The 24,087-nt window shown below is 34.5% G+C and overlaps 1 protein-coding gene across 6 annotated transcripts in view; it reads right to left on the bottom strand.

Moving 5' to 3' along the window:
* LOC148953486 (putative methyltransferase DDB_G0268948) overlaps positions 1 to 24,087 on the bottom strand; it is a 55,217-nt gene that overhangs the window by 5,613 nt on the left and 25,517 nt on the right. For 4 of the 6 annotated variants that reach the window (XM_089088560.1, XM_089088559.1, XM_089088558.1 and 1 more), the window contains exons 2-5: positions 23,363 to 23,547; positions 18,469 to 18,629; positions 14,136 to 14,346; positions 6,154 to 6,389 (exon numbers count right to left, since the gene is read on the bottom strand). In XM_089088560.1, coding sequence (XP_088944686.1) covers positions 6,154 to 6,389; positions 14,136 to 14,346; positions 18,469 to 18,629; positions 23,363 to 23,473 — 719 coding nt within the window. In that variant the 5' untranslated portion in view covers positions 23,474 to 23,547. Of the gene's footprint in view, positions 1 to 6,153; positions 6,390 to 14,135; positions 14,347 to 18,468; positions 18,630 to 23,362; positions 23,549 to 24,087 lie in introns of all 6 variants that reach the window. The other 2 variants (XM_089088562.1, XM_089088563.1) reach the window with 2 other exon arrangements.

Raw genomic sequence — 24,087 nt, 5'->3', positions numbered from 1 at the left:
ACATTTTCACCCTAGATAGACATTAGATATAGCTGCCGAAACCTGAATCCCTGAATGATTGGTCTTTTTTTGGCGTGAGATTCAAAATTCGAGACATAGGTGCTCAACTTTATGTCATTTGCTTTAAACGAGAAACAACAACCATTGGCACCAGTGGATTCATCAGTTGTCCCTATAACAACTGAAAGCATATCTAACGATACCCCTGAGGTAAAGAGGGGAATATAAGGGTAAGATTTCTTCCAATTTTCCACTAAAATCCACAAATCCTGCTGCAACTCAGCATCTACTTGCTTCCTGCTTTTTGCTTGCAGTCTGCATTCTTCTGTACTTTGCTCATATTGCTTCTTTCAAATGTCTACCAGGAGGCAATCTGCTGCTGCTGCTTCTAGGTCTGCTAACTCAAGTAACCCTGCTGTTGCTATGCCTGAGATTCAGACAGATATTACTAATTTGAAAAAATCCAAGTCCATTGAAGAAAATGTCTTTAAATCCCTGTTTACTACTGTTACAAAGAGTATTCAGTCACTAGTTCAATCAATTGGTCTGCCTATAAAAGGTGACGAAGTTGACCTTGATTTGGCAGTAAAAGACCTATTGACAAGCTGCATCGAAGATGACATTAAACAGATGCTCAGTGTACAGCTTCAAGAAGTGGACATTTCTGATAAAATTGCAGATATTGAAAAAAAGCTTTCTGATCATGCGTTGCTCAAACTGATCAACTTAAGCAGCAAGAATTAAATCAACTCATTGTTTTTGGATTACCTGAGGATACTACATTTGACAACCCCAAACTTAAGTTTTTGTCACTTTGCCAAGATAATTTTCCTAGCATTAGCCTTTTCAAAAGTGACATCGTGTTTGTGAAACGTATTGCAAGACGAGTTAGTAACAAAAATCGACCAGTTATTATTGAGTTCTGGAACCTGAGAGCACGATTCTTGCTTCTCAAAAATAAAAAGGACCTGAAAGGATCTGGTATGGCCATTCATGAGCCTTTGACTAAACCTCGGCTTACCTTACTTTCGCAAGCTAAAACCCATTGTGGCAGGAATAATGCAAGGGCTGTGAATGGTGATATTTTCTTCAAAAGTGGAAGTAGGGTACTCAAAATCTCATCCATTGGTGACATAAATCCCCTTCCTGCTTTGCAAGAATCTTTTGCCAGTATTGTTACAGATTGACTAGTACTACTTAACATAACTCTTCTCTTTACAACAAAATTTCATCTGCTTGGTTATTTTTTGCCCATTCTTTTTTTTTTCTTTGGCTTGTGCTTTTTCCCTTGTCATCAAAATTATTATATACAGTTCATTGGTTTTTTTAACTTATTTTCCATACTGTATTCTTCCTGTCCCCACTATTTTAGCTTTATCTGTTTCACCACTTTTCTAATATTGGATAATTAAAATGGATGATTCTCCATTTCTTTTTCTTTTCTAACAACACTTTCTCTTCTTGATTCAATGTGTTTTGATTCACCTTTCGTTTCTAGTGATGATAGTAAAAATGATCTCCTGTTAAAATCTTTTCATCAGTCTGATTGTTTTTACCATTCTTATCAACATTATTTTGAAAAAGTCCTGCCTTCAATGTCTTCTGATAAAACTTTAGTGTGTTTACTTTGAATGAGCAAGGTTTAAGGTACAAATGGGATAATGTTCCGCATTATATTGGTGGTGATAATAGCCCTTACGATGTAGTAGGTCTCACAGAGACCTGGCTGTCTTCAAGCGATGATATGTCTGTGTATGACATACCATGTTTTACTGCATACCACACAACTAGATCTCTAACTAAGTGTTCTGGTGGTATATCCCTTTTTGTCAGAAGTATTCTTAATGTTGTGAGACGTTCAGACGTTCAGACCTTGAGCAGATTTTTGATCCGGTTGTAAATAATAGAAGTGTGCATGCTTTGGTTGTTGACCTGTCATGTGATACGATAAGTTGTGATACTATCTGTTTATTTTATAAGCCTCCACCTTTCCCAATAGTGAAATTTTCTGAAGTAATTGCTGAACTTTGCTCAGTTGATAAGCTTGCTTCAAGAAATGTTTTTATACTTAGACTTTAATCGCAATTTATTGAAAATTGGATGTGATGATGAGTCTGACGGTTTTTTTAATCTATTTCTTCTTCTGGCCTTCTTCCTTGCATTTTCTTTCCTACTCGTGCTGATCCAGTCAGATCTTCTGCAAAACTGAGTGACAAAATTTTTCTGTCTTCTAAAAATGGTATTAAATTTTCCTAAAGTATTATTTTCTCTGATCTTGCTGACCATTTTCCAATTTATTGTTCTGTTTCCAAAATAAAAATGCTGAGCCGAGAGGATGCCAAAGGTGAGTCTTATACAAGAATTTATAGTCAGAGCAGGGTTGCCACCGTCAGTAGGATTTTACTAGATCTAGTAAAAAAAAAATCTAGTAAATTTAGAGGATCTAGTAAGTAAATTTCCCGAAATCTAGTAAAAACTAGTAAAAAGTCACGATTTATAGTAAACAAAACCTTTTTTTTCCATGAATTCAGGGAAAAAAATTATCGTAAACATATGACAATTTACAATTTTTGCTTGTCTGTTTTACAATTTACAATTTTGCTTGTCTGTCTCAGAGACAGACAAGCAGTCACCTATTTTCATAAACAACCACTTCACTTCCGGCGTCTAAAGGTCGACAAAATCAGCTTTCTGTGTATTAAATCTTACCAACTAAAAATGAAGCTATAATGACACTTGGATTTGTGATGATTGGGAATCTATTGGAATCAAAACAAAAGCCAACCACCCAAGGTGATTAGATGGATCTCCTCAGTTAAAAAATTTTTATTGAGTAAAAAGAAGCCTGCTGAGATAAATTAAAAATAAGTAGAAATGTAAAATTATAAATATATATATATATATATATATATATATATATATATATATATATATATATATATATATATATATATATATATATATATATATATATATATATATATATATATATATATATATATATATATATATATATATATATATATATATATACATATGTATATACATATATATATATATATATATATATATATATATATATGTATATATATATATATATATATATATATATATATATATATATATATATATATATATATGTATATATATATATATATATATATATATATATATATATATATATATATATATATATATATATATATATATATATATATATATATATATATATATATATATATATATATATATATCCAAAAAAAGGATTTTTAAACTTGTAGGCTTCCGGAATTTTCAATCATGCTATGAAAACGAAAGAAAAACGAAAAGAGAAAAAAAAGGAGAAAAAAAGAAAAAAGATTGTGAAAATCGTATTGATTATCCTCCTATAGTAAACATCGATGCTTGATGATGCGCGTGAAAAAAATTTTTTTGAGCATTTAGTAAAAACAGATGCGATCTAGTAAATTTTTCCTCTCTGATTTAGTAAATTCTTCCAGGTCAGGGTGGCAACCCTGAGTCAGAGCAATGTTCGTGACCTTGTGCCTGATCTTAGCACTAGTGATTGGTGTTCTGTAATGATTTCTGAAGATGTTAATTGGGCGTCATCCACATTAATGAGTCGGTTGCAAACACTAATTGAAAAAAATTCCATTAGTGAAATCTTCAAGTAAATATAAACCCAAGATGGCTTGGATGTCTTCAGGCCTTGGGAAATCAACACTGCAGAAGTCAGAGCTTTTCAAGCTGGTTTGCAGAAGCCTTGAACCTGAGGATTTATCAATACATAAGCATTATAAAGAATGTATTAACATCAACAATTAGACTAGCTAAGAAGAACTTTTTTTTGTCGAAAATTCAGGAATGCAAGGGTAATTTGGAGAAAGTTTGGAGTGTAGTTAATGAAGCTTTATCTCGTAGGAAACAAACAAAGAAACAGCCCACCTCCTTCAAGAACGCAGATGATTCAACTATTGAAAAAGCTGCTGTACCTAATGCCTTCAACTCTTACTTTACCACCCTACCAACTGCTAAGACACCTTCCTTTCCTAAACCAGGTAAATCGTCACCAGCTGAGAGAAGTATTTTTATAACTCCTTTTTCAAACATAGAGATCTGTGTTTTTATTTCTTCTTTATGTAGTTGTAACGCAGCTGATGTGCTTGGACTAACAAATCATGTGCTTAAGTCTGTTTCTTCTTGTGTTATTGAACCTCTGACCCATATTTTTAATCTATCTCTTTCAAAACGTGTTCACCAGGATTCATTTAAAATAGCAAAAGTAATCCCTCTTTTTAAGAAAGGTGACCCCAGCTTAGTTTCAAATCATAGACCTATATCACTTCTCCCAATTTTCTCTAAATTACTTGAACAAGTTGCGCATAAGAGGCTTTTTTCATTCCTGTCTACTGGTGTTTCAACTGGAAGCGGTTCTGTTCTGTCTGATCACCAGTATGGCTTCCGACCCAAACTCTCTACTGCATTTGCTCTAGTTGACGTTACAGAATCCGTGCGTGTTAGTAAGGGTCATTGTGTTCTAGGACTGTTTCTTGATTTATCTAAAGCTTTCGACAAGGCAGATCATATTGTGTTGCTGGGTAAACTTTTTATACTTAGTTCGGGGGAATTGCTTCTGAATGGTTTAAATCTTACCTGTCTAATAGATCACAGTTTGTATGTTATGATGAGAAATCTTATGAACTAGCCTCTGTTTCTAAAGGGGTACCCCAGGGCTCAGTTTTGGGACAACTCCTCTTTCTTATTTATATAAATGACCTTCCTCCATCTCCCAACCTTGATTCCCACTCTGTTTTGTTTGCAGATGATAGTATTTTTTTGTGGTTGCTAATGATCTGCCCTCTGCTGTTGCTAAGGCTCAGCTTCTGCTCAACCATGTGCGTGATTGGTGTGACCAGAACGGGATGCTGTTGAACAGCACTAAGAGTAACATTATTCATTTTCAAACCCAATACCACTTGTCCGAACCTTCCCGAACAATCTTTGTTTTTCATGGTACTGATATAATTTCCAAGTGCTTTTGTGTTAAGCTTCTTGGTGTGCGCGTTTATTGTCTTCTTTCTTTCAAAACTCATATTTCCTATACACGTTCTATAATTTCTGGTTAAGCGTCTATGCTTCATTTTGCCAATCAATTTCTTCCTCCCGATGTCATGCTCTCTTTACTATGCATTTGGCCTTCCTTGTCCTTCTTATTGCTGCACTGTATGGGGCAATACTAACTATTCTCCCCTTCGGCAACTCCGAACAACACAGAATAGAGCGGTGAAGGCAACTTTTCGCCTTCCCCGACTCTATCCTACAACTGATCTTTACAGTGATACAGGTCTAGATGCCTTAGATGTGGTCATCAAGAAGCAGAACTTAAAACTAGCTCATCGAGATTTCAATTTCTCGCTTCTACCCAACATCATATCCTACTTCGATCGAGCATCAACACATAAGTGCCAGACTTTGCTTCGGAGCTCTGTTAACGAATTTCGGCTGCCTTAAAGGGTATCCTCAGGGCTCAGAGGTCACCAATTTATTGAAGCAATTGCTCTTTGGAACTCTATTCCCAGTGAACTTTCTCTTATTAAAAACTCTTCTTCCTTTGCAGAAAAATATTCTCTAATTCTAGAATAATATTCTCATTTTGTGTTTTTGTTTTCTTTATTTGTTTATTCATATTGCTTTATCTATTTATTTTTCGATTTACGTTATCCATTTTTTTTTTCCTCTGCTTTACTTTATATATTTTTTTTTCTTATTATGTTGGATCAGATTAGAACCCCGATTTCAATATCATTTTTAATGGTCTGGAATTTAATTAAAATCCAGGAAATCTCAGTTTCGAGAAAATTAAGTCTAAGGTAATTGTGTAGCGGTTGTTTGTTTGTTGGTTTTTTTTCTCTCGTAGGCTAATGTAGTCATATTTGCGGGATATTGTTGTATTTTTTCTTCCCTGATTTGTTTTGTGTGGATTTTGTAACTGATACGGATCCTCCACAAGCTAGGCTTCTTGAGACCTCTAGCGCCTAAGTGTATTTATGTAATTATTTTAGTAATTGATAAATTGAATTGAATTGGCAACAAAATTAGCCGTATAAGAGTCATTCAATTTTGTAACTCAATTTCAAGGTAATTCTTACTCACTTGGTTTGGAAATTTTTAATCACATCAGTGGCTTTTTCATTCCCTTTAGCTTTCTTCATTTGTTGAAATCCAGACCAAGTTGTGATATAATTAGAAAAATACTCCAAAGAATGGTTTAATTCAACATAGTAGTTTTCTCTGATGCATTCCTTATATGGGATTATTATGTCCCTATATTCTGCGTCGACTGAATACCGACCAGGGCCCCAATAGCCTTTTGTTTCCACTGAATATACCTAAAATTAGTTCTTTAATTTAGTTTTAGTTCTTAGTAACTTGCAGAAAAAAAAACCCAAATAAAGTTTTCAAATAGAAGTCGAGACTTAAAACTTCGTTTACTTCCTTTATAAAGTTAAAACGAGCAGCAACTACCATGAGTGAATAAGTGAAACTCAATCCAAAGAGGAAATAAAATGAATAATTGCATCATATAAAATGAATGAAAATTAAAATTAATAATTAAGTTAACTATAAAACGAATAGAAAATAAAGCGACAACTCTACTAAACCCTCTAGGGGTCAGAATGTCAATTGCAGATTGCAATCTGCAAATTTGCAGATTGCAAATGCAGATTGCTCAAAACAAAATAGATTTGAAATAGCTTCTCTTTTACCACTGTAACAGTGAAGAATGAAAGATTCTACTTCTAAGATTAATATTATTACACTTCCAACAAGTAATCTAATTTAATTAGTAAGTAATCAAGAAGTAAATAGTCTTTTTACAAGTCTTTTTAGTCTTTTTGGTAAGTTTTTATGCATGCTTTCTTCTTTTTAAACGCATTCTTCGAATATTATATCTTAGTTCCTCGGAAGCAATTAGATGAGGCCGTTCCCCTCACCCCAAAACGGTGCTGCAGCGATGACATCTTCCCATTCAGGTACAAATGAGCTCTCAGACATCCCCAGATTTTGATCAAAAGTTCACCACAAGGTGTTCTTTGGACGACCACGTCTTCTTCTCCGTCTGGTTTTTCCAATTTTAGACTGTCAGAGAAAGGCGGCCTTTTTTTATACGGAGTTAATGGCCTAAATATGTCAACTTCTTCTTTAGAACAACAGTTATCAGAGACTGTCCCTTTCTACTCCACATTTCAGAGCTACACACTGTCTGTTACCAGCTTATGTGCATCTTTCAAAAACGTATCAATCCAATTGTTAGATCATTTATTTATTTGTCATTTCAGAATACGGCTTCAACCCCCTACACGGATCACCTAAAAAATTACCAATTTCGACTAAGAAATTCTCTTTAGGGATCAATTCTGTATATTTGAAAGCATCAGAATCAAAAAGAAAAAAAGTATCTTTGTAAAATAGTACAGTCAAATTCAAAGTCATAAAATAATAAATATTGTTTTTCTTCCTGTAGATACGATTGATATAGTTCTTTGGCCCGTTTCTGTTCCTTCTTCGGCCCACTTTTAAACCCTTCGCTCTCTTAAACCCTTCTACCTCCAAAAGGCAGTTGACTGATTTGGTCCAGACAACGATCATTGAAAGTTTCAAGCCAATCGGTAATACAAATTTTTTGGATGAATTTCATGATTTATTTTAATTTGTCTCCTACTAAACCTAAAAAAGGTTTATTTTTACCTTTTCCGGGCTCCATTTTTTCGCCTTTTCCTTGTGCATTTGAATTCTTATGGCCAAATGAGTTCAACAAACTTTTTGGGAAACTGTCTCCAAACTTTTTTTTTTTATTTATTAGGGTTCCCATGGTCCAAGGACTTACGGTTTGGAGTTTTAAGCTGTTCAGAGAAAACTTTGTTGGCCATTTTCAGGCCCCATTTTTAAAAGCGCAATATTTTTTTTGCGCTTTTCTTGCTCTTCAGGGTCGGCGTGGCCCTGGAACTTAAGGGTGGAAGTTTGAAGTCATTAAAAGAACTTTTTGACCCCGTTTTCAGGAGTGCTAACATTTATTTTTTCTATTCTATCTTATGCATTGTGTTCTTCTCGGTTAAAGGAATTAATCACGGAGTTTTTTGAGCCATTCAGAAAGGCATTAGCACTTTTCAAGCCCCACTTTCAGGGGGGAGGGGACCATTCATAGAAAAACGTTTCTTTATATATATTGGGCTACCCTATCCTGGTTTCTTCCTGCAGCAAGTTTTGAACTGATCAGGGATGAAAAAGAATATTGGTCAATCTCCCCCCCCCCAAAAAAAAATGGTCACTTAGCCAAGGTAACGATCCCTGAAAGCTGCCTGCCAATAAAAAGAACTGCACTTTTTGGGCCATAATTTTGAGGGGGGTTCTTCACTCAAGGCTGAAATTGTTATCATGCATCACGGCCCAAGTAGTCCAGAGACTTAAAGAGTTTTTATTTTCAAACCCTTCAGAAAATAAATGTATTTTGTGCATTGGGTTCCTCTTGAACCAAGGACTTGAAAACAAAAGTTTCCTGATTAGACAAAACATTTATGGCACTTTATGACTCCATTTTTACTCACGAATTTAAAAAAATGGTTTCCCAAACGAAGTTTTCAAATAGAAGTCGAGTGTTAAAACCTAACTTTGTTTTAAAACTTAGAGAACAAAGAGAAACTACTATGAATGAATAAATGAAACCCAAAGCGGATAGGAAATAAAATAAATAATTAAAACAAACGAAGATAACTGATACTGCTATAGATAAGGGACCGTCGCCAAAACTAATTTCTGTATTATAGTAGACATTAGGTTTGCCTTGGACCAGGTATTTAAAACATCAAAATTAAAATTGATTAGGGACAACTCTATATTTTGCGTATCAACAATTCCTTTAACATTTTTGGGCATATATATTTCTTTTTTTTTTCATTTGTTTGATTTTGCATAAGAGTCACCTTAGTCCAAAAACATGCAAGTGCATGGTTCGATTCCCATTTTTAGGCAACATTTGTTTTTCACTCCTATCATTGTACTTATGTACATGGACAAATGTACTATTGTACTGGACCCTTGGCCCAGGGACGAATCCTTAAGGTTAAAGTACGACTATACTCTAACGAAACGCACTAAATATATATTTCAGAAATGGTGTTCGGTTTTGACCAAAACTGCTGTGTACAGATGTTCAAACTTCTGATACTGAAATTGAACTACAGTCGTCCAAAATGAAAAGAAAAGTAGATATTTCACAAATGGTTTACATAGCCTATGATTAAAATAGATTTCATAAATGGTCAATCATTAAAAGTAATTAAAGTTATTAAGATTTCAGTGTGTAAAACCTTAAATTAAAATCCTAAATTAAGATAAGCTAAGCAAACATTTCGCAAATCACGACTAGTTCCTTCCAAATTTGGATTGCAAGAGTTACAGAGATTGGTGCTTATAAACCTGATGCTAATATCGAATATATAATTGCAATATTGACTTACATTATATAATTATACCATAAATATGCGAAGATGTTTTTTTATTGCAAAACTGGGGCTAGTATTATAAAATAGAAGCCCAAAATTGTTGTGTACCAACTCTTTGCGACTACTACTTCCCTGACTACTACTACCACGTTCTTACTATTAATTAAATAAAAAATAAAGTTTATAGAATTGAAAATGGGGAGCAACATTAAAACTTAAAGCGAACAGAAAATATTACGTATATGAGGGGATTGCCCCCTCCTCAATACCTTGCTCTTCGCGCTAAAGTTTGACTTTTTGTTCCAATTATTTAAGAATGGCTCCTGATACACAAGGTAATTTCGGAGACCACACTGCCTTTCCATGACGATAAAATAAAAGTTCAAAATAGGGATAAAATCCTTTTTAATAGACAGTGTATAATAAATTTCACAAAAAAATACCAGCTGATATTTCGGTCACATATACAGTGACCGTCATCAGTAGTCACAAATAAATTTGTGAAATTTATTATACACTGTCTTTTAAAAAGGATTTTATCCCTATTTTGAACTTTTATTTGATACACAAGGACCGTTTAATCAGAATAGTAAGCTTTTTAAAAATTCAAAAAACATTTTAGCGTAAAGAGTGAGGTACTGAGGAGGGGTCATCCCCCTCATATACGTAAGAATTTTTGTTCGTTTAAATTTTTAATGTTCTTCCTTACTTTCAGTGGAAAAAACTTGTTTTTTTATTTAACTTCTGATAGTTTTTTAATTAATGCTGGGAAATACAATTACCAATACTATATGCAAGCAATGGGCAAAGTTCATAACTTGCAGCTCTTCCTCGGGGGCTGTGGGGGGTCAAGTTATCCTCAAAGACATAGTTATTAGATCTTTCGACCACGCTGAAGAAAATGACCATCTCAAAATTATAATTGGACAGTTTTTGGTGAAAAAAGGGTGAAGGGGGGGGGGGGTAGCTGCCCTCCCCCCACATTTTTGGTCACTTAAAAAAGGCACTAGAACTTTTGATTTCCGATCAAATAGGCCCTCTCCCAAATTTCTAGGATCACTGGTTTGATACGATCACCTCTGGGAAAAAAAAAACAACAAATAAACACGCATCCGTGATCTTGCTTCGGGTAAAAAATTCAAAATTTCCCATTTTTGTATATAGGAGCTTGAAACCTCAACAGTAGGGCTCTCTGATATGCTGTATCTCATGGTGTAATTTTCATTAAGATCACTCGATTTCTTAGGGGTGTTTCCCCCCTTTGTCAAAATTAGGCAAATTTTCGCAGGCTCATAACTTCTGATGGGTAACATTAAACTTTATGAATTTTACATTTTTGAATAAGCATCAAAATTCGATTCTTTTGATATATCTATTATTATAAAGACTCTGTTTCTTACAGTATCAGTTACTATTGAGTTGCGACGCTCCTTAATTATAGTTTCTTACCAAGAACTGTTTGATTGGCTATAACTGGAACTATTAAAATTGCTTATTAGCCATAATTTCTAACATAAATGTATTAAAAATCCTAACAGAAATTAAATATAATAAATAAGGTTTTTCAATAGAAAGTAAAGAGTAAATTTAGAACTTAAAAAAAAGCAGAGATTAACCTGAGTCAGATGTCAAACCTAAACCAAGCAGAAATTATTACAAATCGACCTTAAAATTTAAGCAAACAAAAATTAAAATATACATTGAAGACAAACTTTAAATGAGCATAAATTTCCAAAAAAAAAATATGGTGTTACCACCCTCAAACCCTTCAAAAGGCTAAGACATCATTTTCACTTCATTTAACAAAAAATATGTTTTGAAACAATTTGTCTTTATTCATTAGAATATTGAGAAAATTAATGTTGTTCAAACTTGATGCCTAATGCCTGGGCAACTGGGCATTGCTCAAAACTTAATGCATGGGCAAAAACTTTAATGCCTGGTCACACTAGTTAATAAAATCGAAGTTACGCACGACTACAGGGCCGAATAAGTTTACGGTTTGTAATTTCTTGAATTAAAACATTGTTAATTTTAAGCATAAAATTTGTAACGGTAATTGTATCATATACCCCACTGCATCTCAAGTTGTTCATGCATTGACGCACTGTAAACCGGTTTCTTTCGCTAGTTTCTTTCAACTTAGCGTAAGAAAAGACAAAGAGAATTGACAGAAGAGATGGGAAATATATAATTTGGGCTATATATTTTCACATTAGGGGGGGGGGTAAGAGGGGTATAGTATTTGCACAGTGTGAAGTCAGAAAACAATTATTACTTCATAATATCAGAATAATTTGTAGCTAACACATTTCGCACGCAGACCCGTTGTACTTTACCACCACCACCAACCCCCCCCCCCCCTAATGTGCAAATATATAGCCAAAATTTGTATCCAAAATATTATATTTTTATCATACTTACGTATAATTTATTAGGATTAACCTAGCTTCACTTCTTGAGCTGCACGGGGTATATCATACAAGTACCGTCGTAACTGATTTATCAGAGTCCAGAGTTAACGCATAATTTTTGAAGCCAGAAAAGACAGAAGCACGGATCAGCAATTTTTCTACCAATAATAGGGACCCGTCAAAAGTATAAAAACGTGGTATTAGTAAAACATGGGACCAAATTAGCGTTGATGCTCACTTATTAAGCCAATTTCTTGCCAATTAATTTTTCACGTCTGAAATACAAGTTTAACATTAAAATTTTCAAGACCCATGTTCTTCGTAAGCCTTCTTTTTTCATCTACAGGTGTGACTATAGTTTGACTCGGGCATTATACTACTCCAACATCCTTCCTCTTCCAATATTAACATATTTGTAACAATCCATTTAGTTTTATTTATGTTATTATGTAATACATTTTCATCTATGGTTTCTTCTTTCAAATCCACGCCTTTCACGCAGACAAAAAAAAACTAATTGCGTAAAATCAGCAACGAATTCGAGCATTTTCTTTCCTTAATTTCTAGTAATGTCAAACCACGCTCTAGCTTTTTGGGGACCGAAAAGCTCCTCATACTTCTACAAATTCGTCTACCTAAACATGTGTGACAATTCATTTAGTGATTTAGTTATATTGTTTAAAAAAAACTTTTTTCTGTATTCTCCCTTTTAAATCCATTTTTTCATATACATAGAAAAGAAAATTAGCCTCAAAACTACGCAGTTTGTTCAATGTTTAGTTAAGCACGATTGATAACAGTCTATTTTTCTGGGCGTTTTTTTTTTGGGGGGGGGGCATCAAAAAAGGGATTGGTGTTTATTTCTTTTTATTTTTCTGTTCTGTCAAGTTCGATTTCTTCGATCAAAGTAATTTCTGTTCGTTTCAAGTTTTAGAATTCGCTATTTAATTTTAATGGAAGTACTTTCTTTTTCATTGAATATTTTTAGAAAATTAGTAGTGAGTTCGTACTCATCAAAGCAAGTATGGTTGATTTTTTGTTTCTAAAAAAAGAAGTTTTAACCAGCTTTTTTGTTTCTCCTCATATGTTATTTTGATGATCGTCTTGGAGGTATTTTTACCAGAGGAGGGCCATAACTTTTATAGCTGGTATTTATTATAACGTTGGGCATATTAATATATGAAAGGAAGATTCTCATATTGAACTGAGAATCCCTACACAAATTTTATCATCAGAATGCTAGTGCAAATATAACATCTTCCTTTCATTTTCATTTTTGATCCAGTAAAATTGTCATTTTTGGGGCTTCTAAAGTTCAAGTTCAATATGGGTTTTAATTCAAAGAAAAAATAAATAAAAATACACTTAACTCAATTCCTTGTGCATTGATGCAGGTTTGGGCCCGTAATAATTGCACACTCTAAATACAGCGTGGCCTCCTGTCCTCTCCAATTTCCATCCCGAACCGCCATCAAATAACAATAAATTTAACAAAACTTCTCCTCCGCTCACACCCCTTGAAGTATCAAACTAAAACATAATAAATAATAATAACAAAACTTTCTAAACATAATAACAATAAAATAAATCTAGTAAATAAATTTTAAATCTTTTAGATTTTTTTACATTCTTTTTAAAGGAACCGAGAGACCTATATGACTTCAGCTCTTGCGGAAGTACATTCCACTCTCTAGCAAACGAAATTCTAGAAGATAATTCCGACCTAGCTAAAATTCTTTAACAAATTTAGTATTGGAGACTTTCCTTGAACCCAAATTTTGTAACGCCTTTTGTACTATTAAATTTTTTAATCTTTAAAAAGCTGTAGCCTCTGCAACGCTATCAATTATTTCAAGATTTGCCATCGGTTACAACACTTACCATACTAGATAGTACCATGTGCGACGTTAGCTATGGACTCGGTGCTTCGCCCGCTACTATGGGAATCCCATACAAAGGCAAAAATTATCCAGATTCAACATCCATTCATAAGAATGACCTACCTGTATAATAGCTGTCCTCAACAAAGGTGGTTTTATTCCTCAAACAGGGGAAGAACAAGAAGATTTTGTTATCTATCATACACGAGCTCTGCAACCTGAGTTACCGACACCCTGTTCAGCTGCTTGAATCAACCTGAGCGGAACCCAAAACTATATTGAATTTTTGAAACTGACAAATTACAAAAACTGTATACTGAATGATAGAGATGAATTACATGATCTACTGCATCTTTCAACTCTTTTTTAAATTCAGGAATATTAATCTCGGGGAAGCTGTATCCATATAGTGCAATAGCTCCATTTTCCACAAGCGTTCTATCAGCTTCTTCAAGAAATTTCGGAAGATCAAACCAATGAACAGCCTGACTAGCTGAGATTAGTTGGACTGAGTTAGCAGGTTCTGGTATATTTTCAGCCAATGCCAGACTGAAACAAAAATGATACAAAAGTAAAAGAGTCCAAATAGCAGTGGATACGTTTCAGCTTTAGCTGATTTTCTCAACTAAAAATAAGTTTTGAAACTATTACGCGAATGATACAGGGTGCCATCCAGTGGCGTAGCTAGAGGACAAGGGGAGTGGCTGTCATCGGGCGCAGCCTCTAAGAAGGCGTCAAACTGAGTTTTTTTTTACTATTTGTGCGGTACTGATGGTGGAGGGAGGGGACAAAAACCGACATTGTCGCCGTGCGCTGAAAACCCTAGCTACGTCTTTGATTCCACCATCAAGTACGAGAAGTCAATGTATGAATAAACATGCAAGTTGACTAAAGAAATTATCTATTCAATGTTTATCTATCACAGGAAAGGTAACAACATCATTTTTAGGGGACAAACATCCTCTTTTTGTGAGAACCAAAATTTCGAACGGGAATACTTTTAAAATAGCATATATTGACTGTGTATCAAGTTCTATCAAAAATTTTAACTACTCAAACCATGAGGTAAATCAGGATTCAAATTAAAAGGCAAGCTATGGAAGCCCAAAACTGGATACGTACGAAAAATCCCATCTTTTATTTTTATTGCAAGTTGAAATTGGAGAATACAAAAAAAAATTCACAGAGGTTTTATCAAGTAGTTGAAAACTGTATCTTCAACCATCAGGGGATGTAAATCTTCCCTTCAGGGAGTGGGGATGTGGGGGGATGGGGGCCGGATTACAATTTCAAAGGATATAGAACAAATAATGCAACATATTTGGAATCTAAGAGGAAAAAGAATTAGCAGCTGGTTTGATTTTGTTTTCTTAAGCTGCCTTACTTTTGTCCTGTGGTTTAAATAGTTTTTTCCCTTAAATTAAATTTAAAAAAAAACAAGTGTTTTAACCGAAAGTAAGGAGCAATATTAAAACTCAAAACGAACAGAAATTATTCTATATATGAAGGGTTTCCCCCTCCTCAATACCTTGCTCTTTACGCTAAAGTTTGACTGTTTGTCCCAATTTTTTAAGAAGGGCTACCGAAACACGGGGGCCGTTTAATTAGAATTGGAATCTTTTGTTTTTTAACTGCAAACTTGCACTTCAGAAGCGGATGATTAAAAACCAAGAAATTGAGAAATAAAGCAAGGCAATAAAGCAAGAAATTGCTTTAAAAAGAATGTATCAACACTAATTTGTTCCCAACTATTCACTGTCAATGCCATGTCTTTGTATGTTTTGCCATATTACCGTTACAGATTGAAAAACACCCGTCAAGTTCAATGGGGTTTATTATCAATTCAAAAAATAAATTACACATAAAAACAATGCTCAGTCCATTCCTGGACGCTGAGATCCTCAATCTCTACCTTTTAAACATAATATGCAGCGTGGTCACTGCTCCTACACTCAGAAACAACCTTACCTCTCATTTATCCAACATAACTACCAATTATCCTCCTTCCCTTTGCCCCTGGGGAAACCGCCTGATCATTATACCAAAATAAAATAAAATGTTAACTTTATTTTTATTTATTTATATTTAACACATTATAAAAAAAATTACCATTATTTAACTAATCTTTTCCAATGCTAATAAACGATTTTTTACTCTTCTTTTAAATGACGCGAGAGAGGTCCTACCTCTCAGCTCTTCTGGTAATAGGTTCCATGACCTTGCACAAGTTATATTCAGAGCAAAATCCGATCGTACAGTCGGGGAGAAGGGTATTTGCAGCTTTGATGATGATTGGTCGAAATAATGTTTTAAATGCAGACGGGTTCAATAACAGCTAGAAACTTGAACGCAAAGGTCAAGCACGACTGATGATGCAGCGATTCCATTGACAAATACTCTTCATTTTTTCCAATTGATTTCAAAGATCGCTTATGAATCGAATTGAGCTTCTGCAGGTGAGATTTAAAGTCGATTTCCAGATCACCTTACAGTACTGTAAATGGGGTTTGATAAGAGCGTTGTATAGCAGGACAAGTGTTTCCGGCGGCGAATTATTCTTTACTTTCTTCGTTATTCCAACATTCCGGGATATCTTCAGCTCTACTGCTTGAATGTGATGCAGTAATGACAGGTTCTCCTTAAGCAGGACTCCCAGGTATTTTGTAAAACGCTTTTCTGACCGACCGATCAAACCTCAGGATGTTTAAATACCACATACCTCCGGATGGACACTTCCGACGCTTTCAACTTTTCTAGTTTCAAAATATATGCATCAACTCTAGACTTTAATTGATAAATCACAAATTTAATGCTTGAAAGTTGAACATTGTTCAACTCTAGAGATTATGAATAGTAAACGTAACTGGCGCTGCAGTCGTGTATGATTTTGATATTATCAACAAGTGTAATTATATTATGGCCAGGCCATACACTACTTGTTATAAGGCCCTAAATTATTTTGCAATCCTTTATTCAAACTTTTTCTAGACAAGTCAGGAGCGTTTTATACTTAAGACGAGCGAAACACTTGTTAGAGGGAGGAATGGTCAGCAGCTAAGCAAAAGTAAAAGAAAGAAATTTGGAAAAAAAAATTGGAACCAGGTCGAAACAGAAAGAAAGTTTTTCTGAAGCTATTGACATTTCCAGTAATTTTCCAGATAAAAATATAAATAATTATTTTCCAATCTACAAAATAGCACAAATGAGAAAAACAGTAAAACTGTCTTGAGTATTGAATAAGCTTCTTCGGGATCATTTAAAGGCAAACTCATGCAAAGTATAAAATTATCTCTTTTAGCCCTGAGATTGAAATTTTAATATTACTCCCATATTTCCAGGAACCAATTCAGAAAAAGTAGATCTGGAAAAACAAAATTCCTGCAGATGAAGGTTGACAAATTGTCCTTGTTGGTCAACCATCTGGGGTCAGATGAAAAGCAGCTCGTCCCTGAATGGGTCTGAAGATGTCGTAAGGAAAGATTTAAGGAAAATGATAACTTCTTGGGAGGGTGTAAAGAGGAAGGCTTTCCATAAATGGAAGAGAAGCGTGCGTAGCTGAATCGGCCACACGATGATTGGTGCTACAGTGAGCTGTCAGTAGTAGCAGAAAAGGAATGGGGGTTTCCAGAATAAGATGTACACATTTTTCAAAAAGGGCTGTCAAGTCTCAGTCGAACTTAATATGAAGTAAAAACTCTGGTACTAGTTGCGCCTTTGGATTGCCTAGACACAACCAAACCTTTGCTAGAATTTGGAAGGAGTGACATAATTTCGTGTCATTGCCCAAAAGGATAGGGGAGTTTGACCAAACTTGGGGGACGTAAGAGCTATTATGTTAGTTTTGCAGACTGTGGATCAGGACCAAATAGAACTTTTGAAGGGTAGGGAGAGGGAGTGTATTCCTAAATTTCTGTCACAAGGACAAATGACACAAAAGGTTTTGGGAACTCAACCAAATTTGGTTGACTTCTGCTTTATCTGCCAATAACAAGAATTTCCATAAAACACACTGATTCTGATATAACACAACTAGGGCGCTTTTTCTTACTCTAGGTCTATACAAATGTGCATCGAAGGAGAAGACTTGACTGTCAAGGCAATTTAGTTGCCAAAGGAAGCAATTTACTTATTTGTAAAGCGATTTTTTTAGTTAACAGACTTCAACTTTCTGTGCAACACAACAATATTTCTGGCATTTTTTCCTAAACAACAGGAACACCATGACGGTTTCTGACACGTAAATTGAAGATCATATTTTTTTTTTTTAATGAGCAGTGTCTGTCATGGAAGGGATCATCCTGCATGAATATAATTACAACTAAAATTGCTCATTGATACGATTCGCGAATATTTCCTATCGCAACAATGTTTTACGGGTGAAAACACACTTGCTTCAATTCCAATTTGGCTGAGACCCGATAATATATTTCCCTAGATTTTGAAAAAAATACCTTTCTTAGAAATTTCCATTGAAAAACGACTCTTTTTGTACTTCCAATGAAAAACTAAAACAGAAATTTCCCAACATCCTCTAAATTTGTAGAAATACATTTTGCCCCCCCCCCCTCCCCCGTTAATTTCTGTGAATTGACGCCACTGGTTGTACCAATTCTCCAGATAAAGACAAATAGCACCAAAATAGTTGTTTATGACCAACCGTTATTAAAGTACCTAAATACTATATTTTTGGCCTCGACTCTTTTCCTTGCCTCAGCTATCTGCGCATGGCTGACATCTGTTCCATGGACTTTTGTAAAATAAGGTGACAAAAGCTCAGTACTCTGTCCACTACCACACCCAACATCATAGGCAGTAAGCAATGGGCCATCGTACTACAAATGAAATAAAGTCAGATCAGGCTAGACCAGCAGTCACAAAAGGTTTGCTAATTATTTAATGAATAGCCTATATAATAATTAACTCCATATACCAAACCGTGGATTTTAAATGTGTAGCTTCAGATGTCAAATCAAGCTGCAGCTTCAGATTAATCAAAGTTTATCTTTCGTTAAGAGTTTTGTGTTTTGGGCTATATTGCATAAGTGAAGTTGATTTATTCCTTAATTGAAAACACTGATAGTGGCCTTTATTCTAATCATATAAACTAGGTGTCAGACTGTTAAAGTACCAGGATCTTTTGATCCTTTGTTTGGCCTAGTTCCCTTGGAATTAAACACTACAAATTAAAAGGCTAAAACACACGGGTACCAGCGCTATCTATCTGAAATAAACCCGAAGAACTACGAAGGTACGCTGCACGTAGAACAGGGCTACCTATGTTACATATAGTACAAATTCTGAAACATTAATTTGCGGAAAAGAAGATATCTGGAATAAGAAAGGAAAGACAGGAACCCTCATAACCGACAACAAAGGGAGGAGCAATCTGATCTCTAATCGCGAGCTGAAGTCTGACGGCTCAATTCAGTTTTCTAGTACTTGATCTACGTCAGAAAAGGTTCTGCTGTTTACCCGCCACATTACCTTATTATAAAAAAAACAGAAGCTATTAGCCGAGATCTTAAAATTGGAAAATATGAAAGCTATATTTAATCTTTCAATATTCCAACAAAGATTAGAATATTAGAAGCTACAATTATGACAGCGGTCAAATATCGTTCTGAAGTAAGGGCGCTCCGAAAAACGGATGAAGGATTACTAGATGTTTTCCAGAGAAATTACCTAAGGATTGTTTTGGGTACCCGACTGGCTGACCGTATTTCAAACAGTAGGACTATAGTAAAAGTTTGGGTCAATCTTGCTTTCTAGGGCTATAATGAGAGAATGGTTGAGATGGCTACGGCATGTGTTGCGGTATGTTTAAGGACTTTGTAACATTCCACATCTCGTCTCACGTTAATGAAGCATTAATGAGACGAAAACGACCCTTCAGCTAGACACAAACTCTGTCCGACTTGAATCCACTTAGCAAGATGTATTACAACCTCAAGACCAAGGGCGTAATTTGCTACGGAACGCGGTTGGCAACTGCCCCCAGACCCCAGTAGTCCCCCCTACCCAGCTGAAATGTATCGTCTTCAAAAATCTTGTCAAAAATAAGATAGGCCTACATAATTCAAGCATCTACAGAAAAAGATCAGTTTTCTTTAGTATACTTTTGCCTGTATGGTGCTGAATGGCTGATTTTTCATTTGACTTGGAAAAGTCAGCCCTAACTGTGCCCCTACCCCAGGATTTTGACGAAGTAACCACACTGCTCAAGATATGCATCTCTGAGTTAGAATTAGCTATGCCAACTATGAATGAGGCTGTAAATGATCTGAAAACTGTAATAAAACTTGTCCAGCATGACCCTTTCCTGGTTAAATGATTGGATTAAACAGAAAAACAATAGTAGCTGTTTCATAGCATTGGGAGTAAACGAGGATGAGCCGTTAGAAAATACACGATCGAAGTTTCTCTCCTTCAATAACAATTTTGATTTAGCTGATCCACTTTGATTTAGCTTATGCTAAATCAAAGCTGATACTCAGAGATGTGTGGTCCCAAAATGGTGATAATCTGTAAAAAAAAAAAGAACCAAGTACAACAGTAGTGTTGTTACCCTATGCTTCTCTGTCTAGTTATGTCATTTGGGTTTAGTTTGTAAACCTATCAAATACGTTATTACCAATATCTTTAGTGATGAAAAATCTCGACTTTCCTGATCTAAAAAAGTATTCCCTAATTAATTCTGCTATTTTTAATCCTAGCCCTAATTATACTGGTACTGGTACCAAGAGTCATTATCTCATTCGTATCGTAAGTACTTCACATATTCTTATTTCTGTGAGAGTACTCTAATATCTTTTGCCATTAAGTATTTTTTGCGTTTTTTGCTTATTACTGTCCAGGAGGAGTTTTACTTTATGTCCAGTCAAATGCTGGCAGTTTTTTGAAGATTCAACCTGGAGCATATATATCCCGTAGCATACACTAGAAGCATCCATTCGTGGATGATAGATAGACAGGTCAAGACTTCAATGTGTTATACAGTTATGAACCACCACCAGTCACCAATGCTTTCTTTGTTATGTCTAGAAAAATTCATGCCCAGGTGATTTTATTAATAAGCGCATTTGTAATGTGCATGTTGATTTCAACTATAACCTGCTTAGCATTCGATCTGATATGGCCTCTAATTCTCTTTTTTTATGTTATTTCTTCTTCCAATCATACTTTTTACTTCTACAATATATCCAGCCAAAGGTTAACTGATCATGTTTTTCTCTCTCACACTTCTTGCCTGGTTTTATTCACAGCTAGTTATTTTGTCCTAATGTAATCTAACCCCATTTCCCTGTCTGTTTCCTCTATATTTCCTGCTGCAAAAACGGAAGAAGAACATGAATCAAAAATGTCCTTGGATGACTAAAAGCCCTATAAAGAATATGCAACAAGAAGTTACATCTATTCAAGTTTGTCTTTCAGAGTTGGTATATGGATGGAATAATTAGACACAACCACTGTAAAATGTTTTGGCTGGTTCTTTTGGGTCTCGAAAGAAGAAGGTTCTGCGCAAAAAAATCTAGAATTGCAGAAATAATTTGTGTAAAGTACGGGCAATCATTAAAAAAAGCTGTGTCTCATAGGAAGCACAAGATGTTGTCTTCCCTACATTATCAGAGCCCTAATAGCAACCGGATGGAAGGGGGTGTGCTGCCAATTCTTTAAACAAACATTTCTCAAACTTGCTATCTACAGCTGCCTTATATGCCAAAATAGTTAAAAATTTTCCCCTATTGGGGCTGTCCTTACTTATTTTTCCTTGTTATAGAAATGAAGTTTTTAATATAGCTTCTGATCAAACTGATGGTTGGACTGCTAATCCCCAAAATTGAAAGCAACCCTCCTCAAAAGAATATCTCCTTTGGTTTCAGAGCCAATATCTATCTAATTAATCTATCTCTTAAATCAGTTACTTTTCCTAAAATTCATGAACTAGCCTAAGTTATTCCATTGCACAATTAAGAAAAACCCAAGTGATTGCACATATCAAACCAATACCTCTTCTTCCAATGGTGTCAAGAATCTCTGAAAAGGTGGTTTACAGAAAAGTATCTTCTTTTGTATTTACGTCTCTAATGCTAAACTTGTTATTTAGGCTGGCCTGTCAGCCAGTTGAACTTCTACCATCTTATTGTTATGCAGTGGTACTTAGCGGGAATTAAGATGTTTAATGCTAAGGTTTAAAGGGTGAAACCCAACCAATATATTTAGTGATGACCAGGTAAAATTAAATGACCAAATATTCCAATTTTTCAGAATTACAGTCCACCACTGCATAGTGAAAGTTTCAGCCAAAAATCCAGTTCATAAACCTAAATCCAAATAATGACTCTAAATTGAGGGTTACCATTACTGTCCAAACCGTTAACTGTTAACCTAAACGGTTAACCGTTTACTGTCCAAACCTTTAAAGCTGTAGAAGGTTCTGAAACAAAATTCTTGAAGACACATGATAGTCTGCAAATGATCGATAAATTGCAAGGTGTTGTCTTCCTATATCATCAGAGCCATAATAGCAACCGCAGAGAAGGGAGTGTGTTCCCGATGCTTTGAACAAGCATGTCCAACACAAGATAGTCTTACAAATAATATTGGACTTTCCAAAAATATTCTTTGCATTTAACTACTGTATCAATCTGCTTTCTAACTTTTTTTTCAAAATAACAAAACTAAAATTTGTCTGTAATTTGTTTTGTAGTTTTTGAAGTATCCTTATATTAACACATAAAATTACTGAAACAGCAGCAAAGCCATAGTTCTGGTAATAATTAATATATGTTACTTTTTAAGCAATAACACATACATGGGTATGTGTGGCTACAGGTGTAACCCATTTGTAACCCAAAAAGTGAAATTTCTGTCATTATTTTGAACTTTATTTGGAGACGGGCTTGGGTCCATCTTGGAGTATTCCTAATAACACTTTATTAACTAAATAAATTTCCTCCCCTGGAAAAATTTCCATGTAAATGCTTCAAGAAAGGGACCTATTTGAACATTTCAGATTTACATAAATCTGAAAGCAATTTATTTCAAGATAAAAAAGATTTCTTAGATAAGATACTTGTTTTAAAAAATCACAATTGCAAGCCCCAAAGGACGGAATTCTTATTTTGAGATCGAACAACAAAAACATTTAAAAAGTTGAGAACAACAATGGAATTTTTCGTCTATTAATTTAATAAATAAAAAAAAAGTTTTCTCAACTGAAAATAAAGAGTAATATTAAAAATTGAAATTAACTGAAATTCTTAGATCAAATTACAAAAAATTCTTAAAAGAGCACAAAAGAACGTAACAAGAGAGGAAAACAAGGAAACATATACAAAACATAGGCAACACCTGTAAATAATAAAAAAAAACTGTAGAAATGTTATTTTTTTCAAATGTAATGTAAGAGACAGTATTTTCATAGGAAGAAAAGAGGGAAAGAAGCTATTATTCTAGCTAGGCTAATCTAATATACGATCCCATCTTCTCTTATGCTTAGCCATCGAAAATAATATTAGTGGCATATTTTCTTCTAGTTATATCCCTTTCAATACTGGATACAAACCTTCTCTTTAATATAACTAATAATCCTTTGAATCAAGGCTTTTGGTGGTTTTGGCCTGAACTGAGCATAACACAGAGCATGTAAACTGTCTCGAAAGTATTGCTGAGACATTCTCTTTAGTCAGCAACCTATAATTGAGTTCTTTCCAATAGTGAACTTTGTGATATGCACAATGTTTGAAATGTCTGAAAGGAAGATATAAGAATTTTTATAAATCCCTAAAAAATTTAACTGGCAGTTAAAAAAATAGTTACAATCCAATAGTGTACAACTCAACCTTTTTTTTATCACCTATTCCTTGCTAAAAACGAAACTGAACCTGTTAATGTACCATAGAATATGAATCTTTAATTCAACATCAGACTATTTTGGGATGATACTTCTATTTTCATTATATTTATTTACTTTTTACACATAAAAAGTAATAAAACTGAGTGTTTTGTTTAAGCCAAACAACATCGTCAGCTAAGAGGGAGGGCCTACATTTTTATTCCGCATTCACAAGCTTTGAGTAAATATATTTTTGTGGGTAAGTTGATTAAAAACTACTTTTTTGTATTTTCATTGAGAAATGACCAATTTACCTTCCAGATTTTGAAAAATGCATCTCACCCCCTTCCCCCTAAATTTTTGAAACTTAACGCCACTGTTTTAGCCCTCTTATATGTAAACTGATAGTAACACTTCTTTATCAACTTGCTCCAACCTTCTGTTTTAACAAACTC

This window comes from Artemia sp. Qi Xiang Cuo, chromosome 4 (genome assembly GCF_049724085.1).
Source record: "Artemia sp. Qi Xiang Cuo chromosome 4, ASM4972408v1, whole genome shotgun sequence".
Taxonomy (NCBI): domain Eukaryota; kingdom Metazoa; phylum Arthropoda; class Branchiopoda; order Anostraca; family Artemiidae; genus Artemia; species Artemia sp. Qi Xiang Cuo.
Note: the sequence above shows the minus strand (reverse complement) of the source record. Positions and strands in the feature narration are given on the sequence as shown.